The sequence below is a fragment of the Gymnodraco acuticeps genome, unplaced genomic scaffold (genome assembly GCF_902827175.1).
Source record: "Gymnodraco acuticeps unplaced genomic scaffold, fGymAcu1.1, whole genome shotgun sequence".
NCBI lineage: Eukaryota > Metazoa > Chordata > Actinopteri > Perciformes > Bathydraconidae > Gymnodraco > Gymnodraco acuticeps.
The window spans coordinates 41,406-69,365 of record NW_022989991.1 but is presented as its reverse complement, the minus strand read 5'-3'; the positions used below and the strand labels follow the sequence as shown (position 1 = coordinate 69,365).

The 27,960-nt window shown below is 42.5% G+C and overlaps 1 protein-coding gene across 1 annotated transcript; it reads left to right on the top strand.

Moving 5' to 3' along the window:
* On the top strand, window positions 1-27,959 carry LOC117544053 (inactive dipeptidyl peptidase 10-like; the record flags this gene model as incomplete). The annotated part of the gene is given in 21 exon segments (XM_034212840.1): window positions 1-53; window positions 808-889; window positions 3,237-3,357; window positions 3,643-3,797; window positions 3,889-3,986; window positions 7,627-7,750; window positions 8,414-8,455; window positions 9,638-9,742; window positions 10,564-10,655; window positions 14,021-14,068; window positions 15,516-15,634; window positions 15,828-15,875; window positions 16,674-16,772; window positions 17,252-17,318; window positions 18,557-18,677; window positions 18,679-18,764; window positions 19,465-19,519; window positions 23,744-23,843; window positions 24,685-24,743; window positions 24,877-24,949; window positions 27,463-27,959. Coding segments are annotated over 21 exon segments (1,968 nt in total), but the record flags the coding sequence as incomplete, so codon positions are not given.
* Window position 27,960: the final 1 nt, after the last annotated feature.

The following is a 27,960-nucleotide window of genomic DNA, read 5'->3' as shown; positions in this document are numbered from 1 at the left end:
GTGTTCTCTCAGTCCTTCACTGCCTCCTATGCTATCTACAATGTGAACACTGGGTAGGTGGAACACTGAATACTAATGCATGGGCTGCACCGGGCATGAGCGTCACTGCAAGCAGACCTTTAGACCTTTTGCAGGGTTGAAAAACGTTCCCTCCTTCATCGAATCAGAGCCTCATGTTTCCGTCAGACATGCATCCATTCCCAGGGTCAGACTTCACTGCCTGAGATTCATGTTCTGCATTAAGTCAGTGGAGACCCCCTGTGGAGGAGGGACTTCCGGAGGAGCTGCAGAGAGAGGACTCTTTAAAGTAGAGACACTACATACTGATATACACCTGAACATCAGCAGGAGAGGACTCTTTAAAGTAGAGACACTACATTCTGATATACACCTGAACATCAGCAGGAGAGGACTCTTTAAAGTAGAGACACTACATACTGATATACACCTGAACATCAGCAGGAGAGGACTCTTTAAAGTAGAGACACTACATACTGAGGACTCTTTGAATTAGAGACACTACATTTCACTGCCTGAGAGTCATGTTCTGCATTAAGTCAGTGGAGACCCCCTGTGGAGGATGGACTTCAGGAGGAGCTGCAGATCATTGCCTGCCCCGGAGGAGAATGTGCAGATGGGAAATGGAAACAGAAATCTCTTGCATGAACCCATTCTCTGTTTTGTCCCTCCCCCCTTCTGCATCGTGCTCTATTTGTCCTGCAGTGGACGGACCTCTGAGGGGTTTTAGCAAGACGCTGGTCCCTAAAGAAGGAGGGGCTAATCTTTGAGTGTGTGTGTGTGTTGCAGAGATCTGCAGGACCTAAACCCTGCGGAGAACGAGAAGGCGGCGCTGCAGTTCGCCTCCTGGGGGCCGCAGGGGAACCAGCTGGTAAACATGACTCTAATACACCTGAAAAGTATCTGAACAGCAGCAACTCTTTGAAGTTATTATCTTACGCTCTAAATTAAAGAGGCCCTATTATACAGTAAGTGTGTGTGCATGTAAATGGTCTGCAAACGCTTAAATCCTGAAGTTCCAGAACACAGTGACATGACTATCAAACACTTGCGTTCCTATTGGCTAGCTCTCCAACACATTGTACTTGAAAAGTGAGAGGAGAGGACTCTTTAAAGTAGATACACTTCATACTGATATACACCTGAACATCAGCAGGAGAGGACTCTTTAAAGTAGAGACACTACATACTGATATACACCTGAACATCAGCAGGAGAGGACTCTTTAAAGTAGAGACACTAGTACATACTGATATACACCTGAACATCAGCAGGAGAGGACTCTTTAAAGTAGAGACACTACATACTGATATACACCTGAACATCAGCAGGAGAGGACTCTTTAAAGTAGAGACACTACATACTGATATACACCTGAACATCAGCAGGAGAGGACTCTTTAAAGTAGAGACACTACATACTGATATACACCTGAACATCAGCAGGAGAGGACTCTTTAAAGTAGAGATGCTACATACTGATATACACCTGAACATCAGCAGGAGAGGACTCTTTAAAGTAGAGACGCTACATACTGATATACACCTGAACATCAGCAGGAGAGGACTCTTTAAAGTAGAGACACTACATACTGATATACACCTGAACATCAGCAGGAGAGGACTCTTTAAAGTAGAGACACTACATACTGATATTCACCTGAACATCAGCAGGAGAGGACTCTTTAAAGTAGAGACACTACATACTGATATACACCTGAACATCAGCAGGAGAGGACTCTTTAAAGTAGAGACGCTACATACTGATATACACCTGAACATCAGCAGGAGAGGACTCTTTAAAGTAGAGACGCTACAGTACATACTGATATACACCTGAACATCAGCAGGAGAGGACTCTTTAAAGTAGAGACGCTACATACTGATATGACACCTGAACATCAGCAGGAGAGGACTCTTTAAAGTAGAGACACTACATACTGATATACACCTGAACATCAGCAGGAGAGGACTCTTTAAAGTAGAGTCACTACATACTGATATACACCTGAACATCAGCAGGAGAGGACTCTTTAAGTAGAGACACTACATACTGATTATACACCTGAACATCACAGAAGAGGACTCTTTAAAGTAGAGACACTACATACTGATATACACCTGAACATCAGCAGGAGAGGACTCTTTAAAGTAGAGACACTACATACTGATATACACCTGAACATCAGCAGGAGAGGACTCTTTAAAGTAGAGACACTACATACTGATATACACCTGAACATCAGCAGGAGAGGACTCTTTAAAGTAGAGACACTACATAATGAGATACACCCTGAACATCAGCAGGAGAGGACTCTTTAAAGTAGAGACACTACATACTGATATACACCTGAACATCAGCAGGAGAGGAACTCTTTAAAGTAGAGACACTACATACTGATATACACCTGAACATCAGCAGGAGAGGACTCTTTAAAGTAGAGACACTACATACTGATATACACCTGAACATCAGCAGGAGAGGACTCTTTAAAGTAGAGACACTACCATACTGATATCACACCTGAACATCAGCAGGAGAGGACTCTTTAAAGTAGAGACACTACATACTTGATATACACCTGAACATCAGCAGGAGAGGACTCTTAAAGTAGAGACACTACATAATGATTATACACCCTGAACATCAGCAGGAGAGGACTCTTTAAAGTAGGACACTACATACTGATATACACCTGAACATCAGCAGGAGAGGACTCTTTAAAGTAGAGACACTACTGTTTCCTTGCCTTGTTTCTGGACTCTTCTTATCTCGGTAAGATAGCGATTCACACTCTTATCTAAGAAATTAGAAAACAAAACAACAATCCCAGAATCCCAGAAACAGATAAGAAAGAAATATCTATTGCATAAGAAATATCAGCATGTGGTTCCTGCTGTGTCATCTTGTACATTATGATAAGAATATATCCGCTACCTTCACAGTGCACATTAACAGACTCATGTTAACGGTTGTGATAATGGTGACGTCAGCAGTGGAGGATCTGCAGATACTGTAATGATCGTGTTTTATACTCATAATATAATTGATATCCCTCCCTCTGATGTAATTGGCTCTTGCAGCTTATTAACTGGAGAGCAAAGATGTGTCGGCTGCTGTTCGCTGATTTATCCGCACGTCCTGTACTGGCAGTTATAAAGCCCCCCCTCCTGTGTGTGTGTGATAATGGATTTCTGTGTGTGTGTGTTCTCCTGCCAGGCCTTCGTGTTTGATGGAGATATTTACTACCAGCCAAGTGTGTCCAGCAGAGCGCTGCGGCTCACCGACTCTGACCCCGAGCAGAACCTGCAGAACGGACTCTCCGACTGGACCTACGAGGGTGAGGGGGTGTGCTGCTAAGATCTGCAAGAGTCTGATAACAATATTCAATATCTTGTTAAGCTTGTGATAACATTTCTAACTGAAAAACCTTCAGATGAGGAAACTAGAAATGCCAAAACACTGACTGATTCAGGATTTTGGGACTCATTCCTGCAAAAAATTAAGAAATGAAACTCAGTTTTTGCCATTATTGCATGAATGGTGAAAAAACACCATTCAGTTACCATCATTTGTGGTGGTAGGTGCAGGTTTCGAGTCTGATAACAGTATGTGTGTGTATCAGAGGAGGTTCTGCTGTCGTACGCGGCTCACTGGTGGTCGATGGACGGAGCTCGGTTAGCGTATCTCACCATCAACAACACGGCCACTCCTGTGATGGAGATTCCCCGATTCTTAGGGGGGCTCTACCCCTCCAACATGCTCTTCCCCTACCCAAAGGTATATATGCAAAACTTCAGACATTGCTGCTGGGGTGCTGGAGTTTATCTGATAAATATCTGACATTGTATTTTTGTTGTTGTGCTCCCAGGCTGGATCCAGCATCCCGTCCGTCGGCCTGTTCGTGGTGAATCTGTACGGCCCGTCTCACACTCTGGAGATGATTCCTCCAGACGCCCTCAGAGCCAGGTACTACAGCGTCATAGACTTTAAGGGTCACCTATTATGCAAAATGTCTCTTCTACATTGTGTTCTTTGTAACCAAGTCTCTCAGAGGGGCGTGGGGAGGGGCTCCTTATTTTTCATCTAAAGTAACAGACAGAGAATCAGCACTTTGGAAACAGGGCTGAAACAGAGGGGATTATGGGTAATGCTGCAATGATCTGTTTGGTATTTCAGCCAATCAGAGACAGGCTCTGGATTTATCTGAGACCTGTGATATATTGATGAAAAACAGTATAATAGGAGACCTTTAAAATAAACATTAAAGGGAACTTTTTGTACCGTTAACTATCACTATACTGAGTCTTAGTTTTATTCAGACTCAGATTCAGATTCAACTTTATTGTCATTACATAGTACATGTACTAGTGACGAAATGTAAGTTAGGCATCTGACCAGAAGTGCAAAATAGCAGTGCGGGATTCTACATAATAAGAATAATTATAAATGGAATAATTATAAATAGGCTATAAACAGATGAATATATACAGTGTAAACGGCATTGACAGTCAAATATATAAACAGGTGGGTGGTGGGTATGGGCTTGAGTCTATCAGGGAGCAGAGTTCAGCAGGGTAACAGCCCTGGGGAAGAAGCTGACCCTGAACCTGCTGGTCTTGGACCGGAGGCTCCTGAGGCGCCTCCCCGAGGGTAGGAAGACAAACAGATAGTTTGCAGGATGATAGGTGTCTTTGAAGATGTTGTGCGCCCTCTGCAAACACCGTATCCCCTGGATGTCCTCGATGGCAGGGAGTGGGACACCGATGATGCGTTGGGCGATTTTTGTCACCCTCTGCAGTGCCTTCCTGTTGAGCATTGTGCAGTCCCCGCACCAGGCTGTGATACAGCTGGTCAGGATGCTCTCAATGGTGCAGCGATAAAAGTTCACCAGAATCTGAGGAGAGAGGTGATCTTTCTTTAGTCTCCTCAGGAAGAAGAGATGCTGGAGAGCCTTCTTTACTAGTGGTGTTGTTGGACCATGAGAGGTCATCGGATATGTGAACCCCCAGGAACTTGAAGCTAGACACACGCTCCACCGCCATTCCATTTATGTGGATGGGAGTGTGTGTGTTGCCTTTCGATTTCCTGATGTCCACAATGAGTTATTTTGTTTTTGTTGTGTTAAGGGCCAGGTTATTGTCGGCACACCACTCAGTCAGATGCTGAACCTCCTCCCTGTAGGCCGTGTCATCGTGATTGTGGATGAGGCCGATCACCGTTGTGTCGTCTGCATACTTGATTATGGTGTTTGAACCATGGACAGGGGTACAGTCGTGGGTGAAGATGGAGTAGAGGAGGGGGCTCAGCACGCAGCCTTGTGGGACACCGGTATTTAGGCTGAGGGTCATGGAACAGAGATTATCCAACCTGACATGCTGGGGTCTGTTGGTTAGAAAGTCTAAAATCCAATTACAAAGGGGGCGCCGATGCCCAGGTCGTTGAGTTTTGTGATTAGTTTGGAGGGGATGACGGTGTTGAAGGCTGAACTGAAGTCGATGAACAGCAATCTTGCATAGGAGTTGGTTTTTTCCAGATGTGACAGGTTGAAAATGTCCGTCATGACCTCAGTCAGTTGCCCAGCACAGGCCCTGAGAACGCGGCCTGGGATGCCATCGGGTCCAGCAGCCTTGCATTCATTAATCCTGCTCAGTGTGGTGAAGACGTCAGAAGGTGAGAGTGTGAGGGGCTGGTGGTCTGCAGGGGGAACAGCCTTAGTGGCTGTCTCCTGATTGTCCCTGTCGAAGCGAGCATAGAAATCATTCAGCTCGTTGAGGAAGGAGACGTCTATTGACGGCAGAGAGGGGTTGGTGGGTTTGTAGTCAGTGATGGCCTGAATGCCCTGCCACATTCTTCGGGGAGTTATTGAAGTGCTCCTCAACCCTCAGTTTGTAGCAGTGCTTGGCCTTCCTAATGCCCTTCTTTTGGTGAGCCCTGGATAAACTGTAAGCCCGTTGGTCACCTGATCTGAAAGCGATGTTTCGTGTTTTCAGTAGTTGGCGAACTTCTTTATTCATCCACGGCTTCTGGTTTGAGTACGTTGTTATCTACTTCAGAGTGGTGACACTGTTGATGGTGGTGCTGATGCGAACACTCAAATGATTTAATTCCCATTTAACCTGTTAAGGGGCTTTCCCCCCCCCGTTTTTTTTCTCACGAAACTGTGTCTCAGGGCTTCTTAAAATGTAATAAACTATTCATGTGTCATACTCATTTAACGGGAATAAACTCAGCTAACTGATGATATGAACCATGTTTACCGAAACAAAACACAAGTCTCACAAGAAGCTAACCTTTTGCTAAATGAGCCCTGAGCGAAAAAATACTAATGCACTCTAGGTATAAATCGATCAATATACTTATCGGATATGCACAAACAAGCTTATGCTAACAAGCTGAGATTCCACAGATTCTAGAAATATAAGTATCATCACTGAGCAATCAGAACTCGTGACAGGGCATGCAAATACAGACATCACACAACGTAGCTTTAGGTAGCAAAACACGGAGATATGCTCACCTTTTGCTGTTATTCTGATCAAAAGTTGTGTTCAATGGCATTAAAACGAGAAAAACGTGGTTGAAGGTTAATCCATAGGTTAATCCAATGTGTCTGTCACTTTGAACAAATTATTGATGATCCATAATTCAATTTTTATGTCAAAAACTGAGTTTTCATATTAGCTGCTAATGATAGCTTCCAGAGTGTATGACAGCTCCCTGTTTTGTCTCCTTGGATACGAGTCAAAACAACACACAGACTGCCTTGGGCCGGGCGCTGAAATTGTAGCCCTTGGACCATCAGATCTGACGACGCTGATTGGCTGAAATTATGTTTCGGCGGCATAGTACTTTTCAGGTAGCAACAGTCAGCACTTACTTACTTACCGCCCAGACGAGAGAGGGTAATGATACACAGGCAACGATTTCTCTGCGGCCAGGCAGGAAACACATGACTTATCAGTAAACTTTAGACATGGTAACACAATTTTAAACGAGATTTTATTGTAGATTATACATTTTTCTGATACCAACCATATAATATGTACCTTGTTTATTGAAAATATATATATATATTTTTTTTTAAATATATATCTTTTTTTTATAATGACAATCTAAAATGTGGGAAGAGGGGGGGCGGCGCCCCTAGCGCCCCTATGGGCCGGACGCCACCGGTTCTTATCACCCTTAAACGGGCCCTATTCATCTTTCCATGTTGTTTCCTCTCTTGTAGTTCTATAGGTTTTAGTGCATGTAAATGGTCTGCAAAGCGTAAAATCCCTGTGTTTCTCTCCAACATGCATTTTGTGTACTTCTGGAGCATAATGACATCACTATGGAACTCTTGCACTCCTATTGGCTAGCGCTCCGACACATACGTAATAGGCGAAGGGGCGGGACTTCTCTAAGCGGTTGACCAATCACAACAGAGCTGGCCAGCTAACAGACATTTTGCAGCTTTTTCTCTGTGATTAAAGCACACACTGAGGAGTTTCTTGCTTTAATCGACAACATTTACCATCAACTCTGAACCACATAGAAGACTTCACCCCCCTCCTCTGCACCTCTTTCTCTAAAATCTCTTTGACTTTCTGCCTCCCCTCCTCAGAGACAGCTACATCTCCATGGTGACGTGGATCAGCAGCACCCGCCTCGCCGTGCGCTTCCTGAACCGCGTCCAGAACCAGTCGGTCCTGTGTGTGTGTGAGGCCACCACCGGAGCCTGCTCAGAGGTCAGGAACACACACTTCAATGGAAGATTCTGTTCCTGATTTAACGCTGGGTTGATTTCCTTTAGCTCTCTGGATTAATATTTAAGGTGATCAGCTCCATGAGCAGAATCCTCTGTGATGTTCTGCAGGGTTTATCGCTCTCTCACTCTCTGTACATCCTCAGGTACACATAGCCGATGTATTATTTTTATAGCTTTAATTATTCATATGCATGATCATGGATGGATCACTGAGGCTTACAGTACAAAGTGCAAAAGGCAAAATGTCCCTTACAAAGATATGGACCAACCAGGAAGATTACAAAGAGTCTCAAAAATACAAATAGTACTGTAGCTTAAAAAGGCAAAAAATAGCTACCAAAAGGCAAACAAATATATATGGCAATAAAACGCCTAAAAAAGACACAAAATGCCTTAAAAAGACGAAAATGGCAAAATTATCACAAATACACGCAAAATGACTTCTAAGACTACAAAGAGACAACAAAGAGGAAGAAGATCTATGAGTCAGTCATTAACGTCTGTGTTGTTGCTCCCGTGTAGAGTTACATTGTCTCATTATCCACTCAAACACATAATCATATTGATTTAGACACTGCTTCTTAATGAACTCCTGTTCGGTTAATGCTGTGACATTTCTCTGCATTGTGTGATTCCTACTTAGAAACACAAAATGGCCATGGACCTAATGCAGAACCAGCGACAGGTATGTGTCATTTTTTTCAGTATTTTTCTTATTTTATACATTTTTAAATAATTTTTTTATCAGTGCAATTATTTTTATTTATTGGCCTGATACTTGTCCTTATTTCTGACAATTTTATTTATGTAGCTAACTATTTTTTGCTATTATTATATATTTTTCTTGTTTTTCACTCAGTTTTTATTTATTTTTACCAGATGCCTTTTTCTCAGTATTATCTTTATTTTTGACTCACTACTTTCTTTATTTACTCAGGTAGTTTTTATTATTTGGACGCAATTCTTTCTTGGATTTTGAGTCTGCACTTAAGACTCAGTATCTTTCCTAAAGGGGACCTATCATGCAAAATGCACTTTTTGATGTCTTTTCTCCATCAACATGTGTCCCGGTGTGACGGGGAACTCACGCAGCGTCAGAAAATAAAACCCTCTCTCTTTTCCTCCGTACCCAAATCTCTAAAAACAGGGGAACAACGAGGATACAGATTTACTGCCGATATGACGTCAAATCGGCAGCGGACCCACAGAGAGATGCTATCAGAAACAATGCCTGACGTGTTTTGGACGTAATCTCGTCTTTGTTTACATTAGCCTCGCTAACACTCAGACCTAACCTGTACTGGAGAGCACATGTGTTTAAAAAGCAGGAAATACAAAGGAACTCACCTTGTGATAAACCCGCAAGAGAAAAAGCATTTGAGCTCCATACTGTTTCAGAGATAATCTTTGATGTGGTTTAGAACAGGATGGCGTTTTATCACAGCAGAATTTAGAATTCTGATCAGGCATTAGCTCCGCCTTCTTTTTTTTCTTTTTTTAAGCTAAGGACCCAAAATCCGCGTTTCTCTAACAGGGCTTCAGAAGAGGGGTATGAGCAGAATGAGGGATGGCTTCAACGGGGGATCTGTTTGGTATTTGAAGCAAAAAACGTCACAGACATGTTTTCTATAGGTATGGCCCTACAATATATGTTTCAAATATAGCCTGATAGGTCCCCTTTAAGTTGTTTTCAGTATTTTCTATATTTCTTAATCGGGTCTGTTCTTTATTTTTGACCTGTTGCTTTTCTTTATTTTCGACTACATTTATTTTTTATTTTCTCAAGTATTTTCTTTATTTTTCATTCAGTTCTTGCCATTCTTTGTGTATCAGGTCTTTTATGATCTGTTTCCTCCTCCCCCTGCAGGACGTGCCGTTGTTTTCTTCAGACGCCTCCGTGTTTTACTCGATCCTCCCAGCGAAGCAGGGCGCTCGGGGCGAGTTCCTCCACGTCGCCGCTCTCTCAGCGCAGGTCAGTTTTCAGGTCCGTTAACTTTCACTTCCTCGGGTCAGACTTCAATAACTTCTGACTCGTTAACATTCAGCGGGGTCTCGTTACGCCGTGGGATCACAGATAAAAGCAGCCTCCCTCTCTTCTCTGATGTTCAAGCTGTTTGTTTGCATTGGCTTTCCTCCATCACTCCTAAAGCACCTTATCTGAGGAGTAAATGCACTCATTAGACCTTAATGGCCGAGCTACACGGTTCAATTCACATTCACTTTATCTAATACTCCCCAGTGGAGCTATTTAAGATGTTAATGGTTTTTATTTTATAAAGAAACATAATATCAACACTGTATGACACTGTGTTCATTGTTCATGTTATTATCCATTAAAAAACATTATTAAAAAACGTATTTATTTACTTTCAATTTGATTTCCCCACTTTTTTATTGCATTTATTTTATTTAAAGAAATGTTTTTATTCATTTTTAAACGTTTGAATTTATTTGTGTGTCATTTATTATTTTACCCACTACTACAATTAATGTTAAATGGAAGTAGAAGGTAAAATATATTTGTATGTGTATTTAATTAGCTTTTTATTTATGTTACTTATTTATTTAATTATTTATGGTATTAAACCATTATCTTTATTCCCATTTTTATACACTTTAATGTTTTAATTTTTAATTTATTTTTGCATTTATTTTATATTTATTATGAATAATTTATAAATTGATGTAAGCGTCTTTGAGCATTAGGAAAAGCGCTATAGATCCCATGTATTATGATGTTTATTTGTTCCTTTTTTCAGTTAATTCCCCCCCCCTGTTGTCTCTGTCTCTCAGGCGGCCGTCCCCTCCGTCCCGCCTCGTTTCCTGACGTCCGGCAGCTGGGACGTCTCTTCGCTCTGCGCTCTGGATGAGGAGGCCGGGAAGCTGTGAGTGTGGACACGAGTTCATTAAAGGTCCCCTATTATACTGTTTTTCATCAATATATTACAGCTCTCAGATAAATTCAGAACCTGTCTCTGATTGGCTGAAACACCAAACAGATTATTGCAGCATCCCATAATCCCCTCTGTTTCAGCCCTGTTTCAAAAGTGCTGATTCTCTGTCTGACACGTAACATCCACACGGCTCCGTCGCGTGCTTCAACAGAGACGCTTCCCATTTACTTTGAATGGGGTGACGTCACGCTTTGCCGAACTGCATTGTGGTTCAGTCGTCGCTTTGCCTCCGTTGCTTGCGCTGAAAGTTGAGAAAAGTTAAACTTTTCAAGCTTCGATGGAAGCGCCAGCTAATCAAATCATATGCCAGGACAAGCACTAGCCAATCAAACTGTGTGCTTGTGTGTCCGGGGCGGGAGATTAATGTGATTGGTTGTTGGTCGCACGACAGACACCCCCACCGGCAAACTTCAACGCGACGGAACCGTGTGGACGTACCGTGACTTTAGATGGAAATAAGGAGCCCCTCCCCACGCCCCTCTGAGAGACATTTGGTTACAAAGAACGCAATGGTGCTCTAGGAGGAGATTCAGGTGATAAGGGGGGGGGGGGGGGGTCACCCTTGGTTGCTGATTGGCTATGGCTACACAAGACAAAACATCGTTATGACATCATCAAGTGGCCAAAATCTGAATCAGCTCATTTTCAGACAGGGTTTTTATAGAAATGGATCAAAAAGAGAGAGAATCTTTGTTCCTGAAAGCTTTCAGAGTCATCTTTCCACAGAGGGGACACATGTTGATGTAGAGAGACATGAAGAAGAGGGGACAACACATGTTGATTAGAAGAGACTGCGAAGAGGGGACACATGTTGATGGTAGAAGAGACATGAAGAAGAGGGGACACATGTTGATGTAGAAGAGGACATGAAGACGAGGGGACACATGTTGATGTAGAAGAGACATGAATAAGAGGGGACACATGTTGATGTAGAAGAGACATGAAGAAGAGGGGACACATGTTGATGGTAGAAGAGACATGAAGAAGAGGGGACACTGTTGATGTAGAAAGGACATGAAGAAGAGGGACACATGGTTGATGTAGAAGGAGACATGAAGAGAGGGGACACCATGTTTGATGTAGAGAGACATTGAAGATAAGAGGGGACACATGTTGATGTAGAAGAGACATGAAGAAGAGGGACACATGTTGATGTAGAGAGACATGAAGAAGAGGGGACACATGTTGATGTAGAAGAGACATGAAGAAGAGGGGACACATGTTGATGTAGAAGAGACATGAAGAAGAGGGGACACATGTTGATGTAGAAGAGACATGAAGAAGAGGGGGACACATGTTGATGTAGAAGAGACATGAAGAAGAGGGGACACATGTTGATGTAGAAGAGACATGAAGAAGAGGGGACACATGTTGATGTAGAAGAGACATGAAGAAGAGGGGACACATGTTGATGTAGAAGAGACATGAAGAAGAGGGGGACACATGTTGATTAGAAGAGACATGAAGAAGAGGGGACACATGTTGATGTAGAAGAGACATGAAGAAGAGGGGACACATGTTGATGTAGAAGAGACATGAGAAGAGGGGACACATGTTGATGTAGAAGAGACATGAAGAAGAGGGGACACATGTTGATGTAGAAGAGACAGGAAGAGAGGGACACATGTTTGATGTAGAAGAGACATGAAGAAGAGGGGGGACACATGTTGAATGTAGAAGAGACATGAAGAAGAGGGGACACATGTTGATGTAGAAGAGACATGATAAGAGGGGACACATGTTGATGAGAGGAGACATGAAGAAGAGGGGACACATGTTGATGTAGAAGAGACATGAAGAAGAGGGGACACATGTTGATGTAGAAGAGACATGAAGAAGAGGGGACACATTTGATGTAGAGAGACATGAAGAAGAGGGGACACATGTTGATGTAGAAGAGACATGAAGAAGAGGGGACACATGTTGATGTAGAAGACATGAGAGAAGAGGGGACACATGTTGATGTAGAAGAGACATGAAGAGAGGGGAGCCAATGTTGATGTAGAAGGAGACATGAAGAAGAGAGGGGACACATGTTGATGTAGAAGAGACATGAAGAAAGAGGGGACACATGTTGATGTAGAAGAGACATGAAGAAGAGGGGACACATGTTGATGTAGAAGAGACCATGAAGAAGAGGGGACACATGTTGATGTAGAGAGACATGAAGAAGAGGGGACACATGTTGATGTAGAAGAGACATGAAGAAGAGGGGACACATGTTGATGTAGAAGAGACATGAAGAGAGGGGACACATGTTGATGTAGAAGAGACATGAAGAAGAGGGGACACATGTTGATGTAGAAGAGACATGAAGAAGAGGGGACACATGTTGATGTAGAAGAGACATGAAGAAGATGGGGACACATGTTGATGTAGAAGAGACATGAAGAAGAGGGGACACATGTTGATGAAGAAGAGACATGAAGAAGAGGGGGACACATGTTGATGTAGAAGAGACATGAAGAAGAGGGGACACATGTTGATGTAGAAGAGACATGAAGAAGAGGGGACACATGTTGATGTAGAAGAGACATGAAGAAGAGGGGACACATGTTGATGTAGAAGAGACATGAAGAAGAGGGGGACACATGTTGATGTAGAAGAGACATGAAGAAGAGGGGACACATGTTGATGTAGAAGAGACATGAGAAGGAAGAAGATGGTATTGATTGTAGAAGAGACATGAAGAAGAGGGGACACATGTTGATGTAGAAGAGACATGAGAAGAGGGGGACACATGTTGATGTAGAAGAGACATTGAAGAAGAGGGGGACACATGTTGATGTAGAGGAGACATAAGAAGAGGGGACACATGTTGATGTAGAAGAGACATGAAGAAGAGGGGGACACATGTTGATGTAGAGGAGACATGAAGAAGATGGGACACATGTTGGATGTAGAAGAGACATGAGAAGAGGGGACACATGTTGATGTAGAAGAGACATGAAGAAGAGGGGACACATGTTGATGTAGAGGAGACATGAAGAAGAGGGGACACATGTGATGTAGAGGAGACATGAAGAAGAGGGGACACATGTTGATGTAGAGGAGAGAGGAGACATGAAGAAGAGGGGACACATGTTGATGTAGAAGAGACATGAAGAAGAGGGGACACATGTTGATGTAGAAGAGACATGAAGAAAGAGGGGACACATGTTGATGTAGAAGAGACATGAAGAAGAGGGGACACATGTTGATGTAGAGGAGGACATGAAGAAAGAGGGGACACATGTTGATGTAGAAGAGACATGGAAGAAGAGTCTGTCCTGAGATTATTTTATCTTTGTCTTCAGATATTTCCTGAGTGCAGAGGAGTCCAGACAGAGCCGACACCTCTACAGGTAAACAGTGCCCAACTTCCTCCAGACACAGAACTATAAACACTCACAGTATTGACTTTATCTCTAAGACAGAATAATGTCATTAATGTTTATGTCACTGCACGGCGAAATTAAATAGTTCATTAAACAATCCTGAAGGTGCATTCAGACATAATCAGTCAGTAATAGAAGTAAAGGCGAAGAAGTATTCATCACGTAATTGCATTTCAAAATATACAAAAGAGCAAATAATACGTAAATATACCTTACAAAAAAAGGAGACATTCAGTATTTCAGAGGAGGGTCTGAGATTCAAAGTCTTTCAGCGACTCCTCACAGAACGATCTAAAGTCTTCACTGTCAAGCTTTATTGAACCTCATTTGTTTCCTAAAAGTCAATCGGCTTGTCTCAGATCACTTTACCCAGAAGTCTCTGCAGTTATTGACTCTCTCCTGAAAGAAAATCAAACTACAGACTGTCCTCCTCTGTTAACGGCCTTTAAGCTTTTCCCCTTATCAACTATATAAGGCTCAGTCTCTCTCTCTGTTGGTGTAGTTGTCAAAGAGATAAGAGGTCAAAACGAAATACTGCAGATGCAATTCAATAACAACATGTGATATCCAGTGGCGCCCCAAGACACTCTGGGGACCCCAAGCAGGGACATGACCGTGGTGGGGCAGCGCAACTGAAATGATGAGCTTTTGACGGCGCGCTATGCATGGGGACCCCTTGAGGGGGTTACCCGACATGTCGTTGCAGTAAATTAAAGGGTGTTTCATGTTGTCGTTGCTGTGGACCTTCTTAATCTACCTTCTTTGGGGGCCCCCTTCTGGTCCGGGGCCCCAATCAGTTGCCTGCCTTGCCTGTTCGCAAGGTGCGCCCCTGGTGATATCACAACATATTTCATACGTGTGCCCAAACTAATACACTTCACATAAAATGCACATTTCTGTCTTCAAAATGTAAAAGACTAGATATACTAACTCATTTAAATAAAATAATAAAAACAATACAAATTGCAGAAAGCTAAACTGATTGGGTTTCAATCCATTTCATGATCTGGCACGAAAACCAGGAGAAATCAGTTAGCTTTTAGTTTATTGGGAATATTGTTCCATTCTGTTTTTGCTCTGTTTGAGAAAGGGGACTAATGCAGACCCTCTTTCAGGGACTCGACGCTCCCCCTGGTGGTGGACCGTTAGTTCTGCATGTGGTTTCAGAGCACCTTTTGAACTCTTATATTAAGTTTGAGTTCTCTCTTCTGTTAATAAAGTTTATTTTCTTTTATCTCTAATAAAAGGTTGCTTGTCTCTTATCTCTTAATATTTAAATAAATAAAAAATGGTACCTCTTAAGAAGTTACGTTTTTATCAGTTATATTTTTCTTTTCTCTTATTTCTAATATAGATTATATAGAGGTAATGTTCTCTCCTGTGATGTGATAACATGTTCTGGTCTCTCTGTCAGTGTGGATGTGGACGGAGAGTTTGAGCGCCGCTGTCTCTCCTGTAATCTCATCGATGGATGTCGCTTCTTCTCCGCTGAGTTCAGCCCCAACCAGACACACTTCACCCTGTACTGCCGAGGTAACACACACACACACACACGCACACACACACACACACACACACACACACACACACACACCACATACACACACACACACACACACGCACACACACACCACACACACACACACACACGCACAGTATATTTTTGAAGCTGATTAAGTGAAACTGATTAAATTGATTAATGTTTGTTTTTTCCAAACTTCCCCAGGACCAGGAATCCCTAAAGTGACACTACACAGCACAAAGGACCCCGACAGTGAGTGTTACACCTAAATAACCACACACACACACCACACACACACACACACACACACACACACACACCACACACACACACACACACACACACACACACACACACACACACACACACCACACACACACACAACCACACACACACACACACACACACACACACACACACACACACACACACACACACACACACACACACCACACACACGCACACACACACACACACACACCACACACACACACACACACACACACACACACACACACACACACACACACACACACACACACACACACACAGTTGCCTCAGAGGACATACCATGTGTGTGAACACTGCCCTCTGTCTGCGGCTTAGAAAAGTATTTTATTGTTATTTTATGAATCACTTTTTAAAGTTGTATTATTTTATTCTATTTTCTATTTTTTTTATTAATAACTGTATTTATGATGTTAAAGGTGTATCATTGTATTTATCTATTCAATGTCATTTAATTAATCTTTAATTATATTATATCTAAATTGTATAATGATTGATTCTGATATCTACATTTTATAGTATTCTTTTTCTCACAATACAGCTTTTATATAAAGCACTTTAAAACCTCCAGACCAAAGTGCTGTACAGTCAAATAAACAAACAAACAAACAATCACACAGCTCACACACCATCACACAAGTACAAACTATTCAAAAGCAATAAAAGCAACAATCTAAAAGAGGTCAATACACTAAGGACACTTGGGTTAGTTGGTGATGTATCCATGCAGTCTCTAAGCTGCATGAATGTGTTGTGGTGCAGGGTTCGTGGTGCTGGAGGACAACGGCCCTCTGTCCTCAGCTCTGCAGGACAAGAGGCTCCCTGAGACTCTGTTCAGGACCGTCTCTGCAGAGCACCACGGTACTGAAGAACCTTCATTACACTTAGGATAGGAATCCACACAAATACACATCTGTGGATACAAAGAAAAACAAGTAAAATAAAATAGATTTATTTCAAAAAATCGACTGTAGCTCTATTTAATGAAACTTATCTAAGAACACCTGTTTAGTTATAATCAGGACTGAAGTTAGTTTTAGAGATCAAACTCAATGACAGCGGAAACAAATACGAATATTAAAGAATGTATCAATGCATCAAAATCAATGAGCGTGTGTTCTTTTTTACAAAGAGGCAACACTCAACAAGAAACTAAATATTTGGTTTCTATAATCAGAGGAAGAGCTTTGTGAACGCAGAAATGATTGCTGTGTATAACGTGTCAACAATCTGCCAAATAATTATATAATATTACAAATATTTTAAATGTTCTTCAAATCTTTTTAAGTCTCTCGTTGGTCAGGAGTCGTCTCATGAGCACCTGCCTGTTTCTCCCTCAGACCTGCACCTGAAGCTCTCTCTTCCTCAGGGCTACGAGGCCAACCTGCACCCCCTCCTCCTCATGGTGTAAGTGGTTCCTGTCATGTGACCTCTGACCCCCCAACCTGCACCCCCTCCTCCTCATGGTGTAAGTGGTTCCTGTCATGTGACCTCTGACCCCCCAACCTGCACCCCCTCCTCCTCATGGTGTAAGTGGTTCCTGTCATGTGACCTCTGACCCCCCAACCTGTCCCCCCTCCTCCTCATGGTGTAAGTGGTTCCTGTCATGTGACCTCTGACCCCCCAACCTGCACCCCCTGCTCCTCATGGTGTAAGTGGTTCCTGTCATGTGACCTCTGACCCCCCAACCTGCACCCCCTCCTCCTCATGGTGTAAGTGGTTCCTGTCATGTGACCTCTGACCCCCCAACCTGCACCCCCTCCTCCTCATGGTGTAAGTGGTTCCTGTCATGTGACCTCTGACCCCCCAACCTGCACCCCCTCCTCCTCATGGTGTAAGTGGTTCCTGTCATGTGACCTCTGACCCCCCAACCTGCACCCCCTCCTCCTCATGGTGTAAGTGGTTCCTGTCATGTGACCTCTGACCCCCCAACCTGCACCCCCTCCTCCTCATGGTGTAAGTGGTTCCTGTCATGTGACCTCTGACCCCCCAACCTGTCCCCTGATCATGCTGTTTGGCGGCAGTGGTTCAGTCTGTAGGGTCTTGGTCTTGGAACCGAAGGGTCGCCAGTTCACGTCCCGTGAGCTGGTAGCTGGAGAGGTGCAGTTCACCTCTTAGGCCACTGCCGAGGAGCCCTTGAGCAAGGCACCTGACCTCGAAACTGCTCCCTTGGATAACTGGCAGTCTCTCTGCTCTGTGTGTAGTTGTATGTGTGCATGTATATCCTCTGTGTGTGTGTGTGTGTGTGTGTGTGTGTGTGTGCATGTATATCCTATGTGTGTGTGTATGTGTGCATGTATATCCTGTGTGTGTGCATGTGTATCCTGTGTGTGTGCATGTGTATCCTCTGTGTGTGTGTGTGTGTGTGTGTGTGTGTGTGTGTGTGTGTGTGTGTGTGTGCATGTATATCCTCTGTCTGTGTGTGTATGTGTGCATGTATATCCTGTGTGTGTGCATGTGTATCCTCTGTGTGTATGTGTGTGTGTGTGTGTGTGTGCGCATGTGTATCCTCTATGTGTGTAAAATCCCAACAGAGTGGAGAAAGACATTTCCCTGTGAGGGATTAATAATGTATTCTTCCTCTTCTTCCTCCTCTTCCTCTTCTTCCTCCTCTTCCTCCTCTTCCTCTTCCTCCTCTTCTTCAGGGATGGTGAGCCGGGTCAGGTGGTGACGGAGGAGTTCTCTCTGGAGTGGCCCCAGGTCCTCTCCGGGTCTCACGGTGTGGCCCTCGCCTGGGTGGGGGTCCGCAGTGGGGGGGTCCGCAGTGGGGGGGGGCCGTGGACAGAAGAGCCCAAACATGGACCCTCGAAAGCTGGGGTCCATCAGAGTGAAGGATTACCTCTCAGTGGTCGAGTCAGTGACTTTATTCACTAACTCTCTCCCTAAAGTCATCCGCTCTGCCGTCTCTGTAGAAGCTTTGAAAAACTCGGCTTTGGTTTCTACTTGAGATGTGTGTGATGTGTGTGATGTGTGTGTGATGTGTGTGATGTGTGTGATGTGTGTGATGTGTGTGATGTGTGTGTGATGTGTGTGATGTGTGTGAGATGTGTGTGAGATGTGTGTGAGATGTGTGTGTGATGTGTGTGTGTTCCTCTCAGGACTCCACATGGTCTTTGTTTTTATGTTAACATTACTTTCTGCCTCGTGTTGTTATTGTATTCATGTTCCTGTGGTCTTCATTTGAACTTTTGTTCTTTCTTGTGAATTCTATTTCTGTGAAAGGTGCGATACTAAATAAACGTATTATTATTAATATTATTATTATTATTATTTAACAGGGACAGTGCACATTAATCAACATGTCTGTACATGTGTAAACCAAGAGGCTATTGTTCATCTGTCGTCTCTGGACAGATTGTGTAAGTCAACCTGAATCTAATTCATTTTAAGCAAGTCAATACAATCAAATGAAATCACGCAACATACATTACTGGAACACTTAATACAAAAGAACAATAAACAAAACAAATAAACAAAACCAACCTAAAAGAACATGTGATGTAACAACATGAATTTGATGATTACACTTATTTATTTCATGATGTTTCCACAGGTTGCTGAAGAAGCTGCCGTACATCGATGATCGCCGGATGGTTCTCTACGGAAAGGTGACAACATTGAGCCATGTCAATATTCAAAGAGAGGCTCCATAGGCTTCTGTAGTGTGGTCTATAGGGTTTAGTGCATGTAAATGGTCTGCAAAGGATAAAATCCCTGTTTCCTCCAGAGGGAGTTTCTCTCCAACACACTCACCCTATAAGATGAGACGAGGTACTTTATTGATCCCAATATAGGAAAGGTTTGCGTTGCAGCAGCATCAAAAACAACAAAACAAGGCATAGAAAGAGTAGAAATAAACAATACTACAATTTAAACATCTGAAAGTAGAATTAAAGCAACATTCAAACAACAAGTCCTCCAACTCATACGACCAAATAGGTCGATTGTTCAAGCGCTTAATACGACCTATAATCTAGTTTTAAAGTGTTCGGCCTCTAGCTCCCGTTGATTGCAAACGTTCCAGAGGGTCGTTTATTCACGAATAACCCTCTCTGGAAAATCCTAAATTGTGGAATAGTTTGGCCATTAAAACGCTTTTTATCAGATTTCTAGCGAGAAGTGTATATTGTACTTTTAGAATCCATGTCCAGTGGATGTGTAGGATCTATAGTTTGATAGATATTACGAAGATGATTTGAGGTTTCGACAGGAGAACGTTTATATGCGGCAGCCTCCATGTAAAGTTAGGGTCAACACTCACGGGATGAAAACTGTTTTTCCGATCTCAACGTTTTCATAATAAAACCAATGGTCAAATGATTACACAGTGATATCTGCAGAACTCATCCACTAACAAACATCAGTTTATCCTTGTTAATTACACAACATTAATTGGTTTAAATTGTGTAGAATGCTTTTGTGTTTTTCCCATAGGTTTTTCCCGTTAGATTCTGAGAGACACATTTCTTTTTTCAGAGGTTTTGATAAAAACATCGAACTACCCATAATCCTGGATGTTTTAGTGCACGTCGGGAGATGGTGTTTATACGATCATAAATATATCCGCAATTAAACAACATCTTACATTTCTTTTCACACAATACGTCTCCTTGCAGTATCAACACTAATTCGGCTGACTTTTATATTTGATCCAATCGGTATATTGGTATATTTACACCATAACGGTGCACAGCTGATAGAAAAGGACTTTTTAAAGATATTACTGATTTTCTTTGAATTAAAGAATGTAAATACTGAGTTGAGAGAATAGTCAGGGGTTTTGGTCGATGGGAGACACATCTATGGAATCACAATTTCAATAGCTGATATTATTATGTTTTATTAACTAGACCACTGTTTTTTTAACCCGCACCGCCTAGTGGTTAAAGCACGTTATTGAATGTTGTTGTTGAATTTAAATATTAAGAGTAGCCTACATACAAAATCGGGGGAAAGTAGAAGGTCAATGATAGAAATATAGAATAGAAAATATCAAGAAGATACTGTAGTGATCTCTACAATAAAACAGTTTAGTGCAGGACGTCCAAAGATATTAACAGGAGGATGTGCAAAACAGACAAACTAATAAGGCTTTATTTAGGCTTTTATGTCCGAGTCCAGTTTTGGAAAGTCTGCCGTGGTTCCATTCCATTTCATAGAGCTGTTTGACGCTCAGCGTAACCTTGTCGCACTGCCACTCCAACATCCAATCACAGAGCTTGAGGACTAATCACGGGGTTTGTAAAGCAAGGCGGAAGTTGTAGTCCCAAACGATAGCTCGGGATTCTGGGTAGTGTAGTGTCTTCGGAAACTCTGTGGTGTCTAAACTCCGAAAAAACTATTTGTTTTTCCGAATCGAAGGTTAAAAACACAAAAGCATTGTACACAATTTAAACCAATCAATGTTGTGTAATCAACAAGGATAAACTGATGTTTTTCAGTGGATGAGTAATGCAGATATTACTGTGTAATCATTTGATAGTGAGGGGAATACTTCCGGTTTTATTATGAAAACTTCGAGTCCGGAGGGTTGACGCTAACTTTACATGGAAGCTGCCGCATATACACGTTCTCCTGGCGAGACCTCAAATCATCTTTGTAATATCTATCAAACTATAGATCCTACATATCCACTGGACGTAGATTATAATCAAGCAATAGCTCACGACAGGCCGTGGTATATGCTCAGTATATCACAGCTAAGGGGCGTGGTTCGGTACGACGCGAAGCGGAGGGTCGACAACCCTTGGTAACCCTTGGTAACCCCCCTTTACCAAGTTTGGCAATATGAAAGAAAAATACACACTCTAATATAAATAGTTTTTATTAGTAAATAATGATGTTCAAAATACACACTCTAATTTAAATAGTTCATGTTCAATGTTCAAAATAAAATAGTCCCTCCGTTGCCTTCTGCACAAAACATAGTGCGAGGTGGTTGCTATGCAACAACATTAACAGCTAGCGAACATATTAGACCAAGAGCGTTGATCGATTATTTGGCTATTTATTTACATTTATTTGTATGTTGCCGTTTATTGTGCACCCACTGAAAACCTGTCCAGCATCAGTAGCATGGTTTACGTGGTTACTTGTTGAGGTTGTTCTAGGCCAGGGGTGCTCACACTTTTTCAGCTTGAGAGCTACTTTTAAAAAGAAAGATCTACCTACAGGGTGTACCTTTTTTTTTTTCCACTGCCATGCGATCTACCCATACTACCTTTGCGATCGACCGGTCGACGTATTGGGCACCCCTGTTCTAGGCTGTTGCTTGGCGTGGCGAGAATATTGCTCCACTTTCTCCGGTCCCCGACATTCGGCTTCCAGTAGCTCTGGAGAGAGCTTTCGCACCTGTGGCCACTAACGGTCATCATCTCTCTGCTTTGTTTCAAGACCCGCATCAGAAAGCTTTTGAATGGTGCTACTTCTCCAGTTGGTCTACCTGCTCTTCACGTAGCTCTGCATGTCGTCCTTTAGGTGCTTTTTTTCTCTGGAGATAGGCACTGCTCAATCCACTCCTCCATAGTACCGGAGGTCGAAGTTAAGTAAGGGATAATGTGCAGCGAGGCAGTCATTATGGGTAAAAGAATACCCGACAGGCAGATCAAAAATAGTCCGTTATTGTTTGAACTATGTAGCAGCAACGGCAGGAACTGCTTCGATAGCGTTTTTGCGGACCTTTTTGATTACAGATTTGAAAACATCGTTGCTTGCTTTAAAAGTAGCACAATTCATGATGTCAAACCTTGGAAAGTATCTAGATATCCCTGCCATAATGCCAAAGGAACTGCACACTGAATATGTGTCGCCGTTTGATGTCTATGTCTGGACCGCTGCGTAAAAAGGAGGGTTTCTGCCCCGTTACTTCTCCGCTGCTTTCTTGTCCCAGTTTGAAAAGCAAACTGCAGGCAGTTCACATTTCAAAGCCTCTTTACTTTGACTTGAGTAAAGAAGTTTAGTCAGTAGTTCTACTTTCACCAGAGTATTTTAAAACACGAGTCTGTGAGGGTCTAAGGACAGAGGGTGTCGTATTGTCATACTGATATTCTCTACACACTGTGAAGTCCACTGAGACAAATGTAACATTTGTGATATTGGGCTATATAAATAAACATTGATTGATTGATTGATTGAGTCTCTGTACTTCTACTCGAGTAAAGGATGTGTGTACCATCTCTGGTAAACATCCAGGAGGTGGAGGTAGTGAGCGAACAGAGACACAGTTATTCTTCTCCTGCATGCAGTTTGCTTTTCAGCCCAACTGTATACAGTTTTTCTCAGACGCGGAGGGATACTGACTTGTTGTGAAAAGTAACTACAATTCTACCCGTGGTATATGCTCAGTATATCACGGCTAAGAACCAATCAGATTGCTTGACTTGACTACACTTCTCGCTAGAAATCTAATAAAAAGCATTTTAATGGCCAAACTATCCTACAATTTAGGATTTTCCAGAGAGGGTTATTTGTGAATAAAAGAATCTCCGGAGCGTTTGCAATCAACGGGAGCATGTTGTTTCGTACACGACCACTAGAGGTGCTACACTTTAAAACGTGACTGGGTCGTATAACTTGCACAGTGCTGCTGGATGGTCCTCTATGGAAAAGTGACAGCATTTTAAGAATGAAAAGTGTTATATTCCTGTAAGCTTCTGCATACTGAATTAGTTTGGTGTTTTTATGTCCCTTCTGAATTTCCTCTCAATGTGACGCATAAAGGGAACTGTTCAAATATCTCCTTCATGTTGTTTCGACCAGGCAGCTTTATATCAAGAGCACAGTAACCAAACACCCCCTGTTGTTTCAACACTTGTCTCTCTCTCCTCCTGCAGGCGTTTGGTGGATATGTGTCTCTGAAGATGTTGGCGGCGACGGAGAATCTGTTCCAGTGCACGGCCGCCGTCGCTCCCATCACAGACTTCAGGCTCTACAGTGAGTTCAGATCAGAGCGTTAACTCTTTAAACACCAGAGGGGGGAAGTAGTGGAGTACAAATACTTCATCACTGTACTTAAGCAGATTTCTCTGGTATCAGTACTTTACTCCACTACTTATTTTTCTGACGACTTTGACTTCTTACATGTTGAACTTAAATACCTGTACTTTCTACTTCTTACATGTTGAATCCAAATACCTGTACTTTCTACTTCTCTCATGTTGAACACAAATACCTGTACTTTCTACTTCTTACATGTTGAACCCAAATACCTGTACTTTCTACTTCTTACATGTTGAACTCAAATACCTGTACTTTCTACTTCTTACATGTTGAACACAAATACCTGTACTTTCTACTTCTCTCATTTTCCAAACAGCTGGTTCCTTTAGTCTGAATGTGTGTTTGATGCGTGATCATCATTCTTTAGAGTCATTGCGTGCCTATTGATTTGAACACGATCCGTGTATCCATCATTTCCTGGTCTTCTCTAAAGAAGAGGGACCAATGGAAACGTTGTCATGTTGCCGTTGTTCAGCATGGAAACATTCATTAGCTAACAATGACATTATTGTTCTATTGATATAAAGGGAGGTCAGGCACTCTTTAAAACAGCTGCTAGTTATGGGTACTTTTTACTGAAGTACATTTCAAAGTTCTTTACTTTTGCTTGAGTAAAGAAGTTTAGTCAGTACTTCTACTTTTACCAGAGTATTTTTAAACACGAGTCTCTGTACTTCTACTCGAGTAAAGGATGTGTGTACCATCTCTGGTAAACACCCAGGAGGTGGAGGTAGTGAGCGAACAGAGACACAGTTCATGTATTCTTCTCCTGCAGGCGCTGCGTTCTCAGAGAGGTTTCTGGGTCTTCCAGCGAAGGAGGAGCACGCATACTCGGTGAGGCTGAAGGAGTATTAACCGAAACTAATGCAGGATGGAAACCACAACTCAACATTTACACTTTAATGTACATTAGTCTGTGTTTCCGTCGCTAATAAAGCACTCGTACTGTGCTGGTAAATCTTTCCAGACTGCCTCGTTGCTGGAGGAGGTGAACAAGCTGAAGGACGAGAACTTCCTGATCCTTCACGGGACGGCAGACGGTGAGACACTGTTCGGGGTTTCCCATGTTGTTCTCACTTAGATGTATTAGTTTTTCTCAAACGTCCAGCAACATACAGCACAAAACATGCTTTTTGCGACGCGGCTACAACTGTTCTTATACTGCTTTGTTTTCTATCTACACCTTAGGGCTACTAACCTCCCTGAGATTCATGGTGTCATCATTTTACTTGGAGCAAAATGTAAATGTAACTATACAAATACCCTTAAAAGCTAAACTGCTGTAACTGTCTGATGTTCAGGGACCCTAGGTTTAGCTGTTCAGTCTGCAGCTAGACCACCTAACAATCTGGGACCAGGGCACTAAATAAAAACACAGAATAGACTCACGATACAACATCATGGTTCTGTCAACGCTGAAATAGGACGGTTTCCTCAACAACAAAAAAACACTGGTGCCTTTTTTTGCTCACAGCTTCACAATGTGCTTCAGCTGTGAGTCAATAAGTGTTTGTAGATATTGTAAGATGGCAACCTGTGTGTGTGTGTGTGTGTGTGTGTGTGTGTGTGTGTGTGTGTGTGTGTGTGTGTGTGTGTGTGTGTGTGTGTGTGTGTGTGTGTGTGTGTGTGTGTGTGTGTGTGTAACCGGTGTCTGCGTTGTGTTTTGTTGTTGATGGATGAGACCCGAGCCAGCATACAGTGGAGGCGATCTCCGTTTATTCACTGACAATATACAACAAATCAGTCGTTATTCAATAGTTTTTTCCCTCACACCGACTCTTCTCACGTGAAACATTCACAAAAAGGGAAGAGGAAACATGAGGGACACAATATGAAGGCAAGGCAAGGCAAAGCCCTGTTTATTTATATAGCACTTTTCAACACAAGGCAATTCAAAGTGCTTTACAAAAAACGAAAGAGATTAAGAAAATGGCATTTAAAATCAGTCATTAAAAAGAAAAGCTAATAAAATAAACATTAAAAGAAAAAGTACATGGATAAAAGTTACAGTGCAGTCTAAGATATGAATAGTTCAATTAAAAGCAGCGACAAAAAGAAAAGTCTTCAGCCTGGATTTAAAAGTAGTCAGAGTTGCAGCGGACCTGCAGTTTTCTGGGAGTTTGTTCCAGATATTTGGAGCATAATAACTGAACGCTGCTTCTCCATGTTTAGTTCTGACTCTGGGGACAGAAAGCTGACCAGTCCCTGAAGACCTGAGAGATCTGGATGGTTCATAATTTAGCAGGAGGTCAGAAATGTATTTTGGGCCTAAACCATTCAGTGCTTTATAAACCAGCAGCAGTATTTTTGAAATCTATTCTTTGACACACAGGAAGCCAGTGTAAAGACTTCAGAACTGGAGTGATGTGATCCACTTTCTTAGTGTTAGTGAGGACTCGAGCAGCGGCGTTCTGAATCAGCTGCAGCTTCCTAATAGATTTTTTAGTGAGACCTGTGAAGACACCATTGCAGTAGTCGAGTCTACTGAAGATAAAAGCATGGACAAGTTTTTCCAAATCCTGCTGTGACATTAGTCTTTTAATCCTAGATATGTTCTTTAGGTGATAGTAGGCTGATTTAGTAACAGTTTTAATGTGACTGTTGAAACTCAGGTCAGAGTCCATGACTACACCTAGATTTCTGGCTTTATCTGTTGTTTTGAACATTGCACACTGAAGCTCAGCGCTAACTTTTATACGTTCTGACTTGGCTCCAAAAACCATTACCTCAGTTTTATCTTTGTTTAATTGGAGAAAGTTCTGACACATCCAGTCATTGATTTGTTCAATGCACTTACTCAGTGTTTGAATTGGAGCATAGTCTCCTGGCGAAATTGTTTCGTACATTTGTGTGTCATCCGCATAGCTATGGTAACTTATTTTGTTGTTCTTCATTATCTGAGCCAGTGGTAGCATGTAGATGTTAAAGAGAAGAGGCCCCAAGATGGAGCCTTGAGGTACCCCACATGTCATATTTGTCAACTCAGATGTGTATTTACCTATAGAAACAAAGTTGTTTCTGTCCTTTAAGTAGGATTCAAACCAATTTAGAACTGTTTCCGAAAGTCCCACCCAGTTTTCCAGTCGGTCTAGTAATATGCTGTGGTCAACAGTGTCAAACGCAGCACTGAGATCTAATAATACTAACACTGAAGTTCTGCCACTGTCTGTGTTTAAGTGGATGTCATTGAAGACCTTTACAAGAGCAGTCTCAGTGCTGTGGTTTGGACGAAAGCCTGACTGGAACACATCAAAACAGTTATTTAAATGCAAGAGAAGGGGAGAAGTTCCCACAAAAATAATCTCCTGAGTACAGTGACTAAAATCTGGAGGTTCCGCCCACTGATTCTAGACCTAGTCAGGTATTGAACTTTTATATATAAAGAACACAGAATTATTAAATACAAAACACAGAATTTGTGTGATTATACTAAATGATTTTCCAATAAATATTTAACATTAAACACCACTGCATATTTACAACGTGTGTGTGTGTGTGTGTGTGTGTGTGTGTGTGTGTGTGTGTGTGTGTGTGTGTGTGTGTGCTCCCGCAGCGAGGGTTCACTTCCAGCACAGCGCGGAGCTCCTGAGCCGGCTGGTGAAGGTGGAGGCGAACTACTCCCTGCAGCTGTACCCGGACGAGGGCCACACCCTGAGGGCCCCGCGCAGCATCCAGCACCTCCAGAGGACGCTGGTGAACTACCTGCACAGCTGCCTGCAGAACAGCTACCTCCTGCAGCCTGAGGAGGAGGAGGAAGAGGAGGAAGATTACTGAGGCGTGAGGAAGGACTATCTCTGGACTGGAGGTCACTTTATGCATCACTTTGGATTATCTCGGGAGCGGGGACCAAACTCATCGCCTCCTGCAGACAGAGAGGGCAGAAGTACACACATCCTTTACTCAAGTAGAAGTACAGAGACTCGTGTTTAAAAATACTCTGGTAAAAGTAGAAGTACTGACTAAACTTCTTCACTCAAGTGAAAGTAAAGAGGGCATTGAAATGTACTTAAAGGTAGGGTAGGTAATATTGAAGAAACCAGCTCGAGTGCGC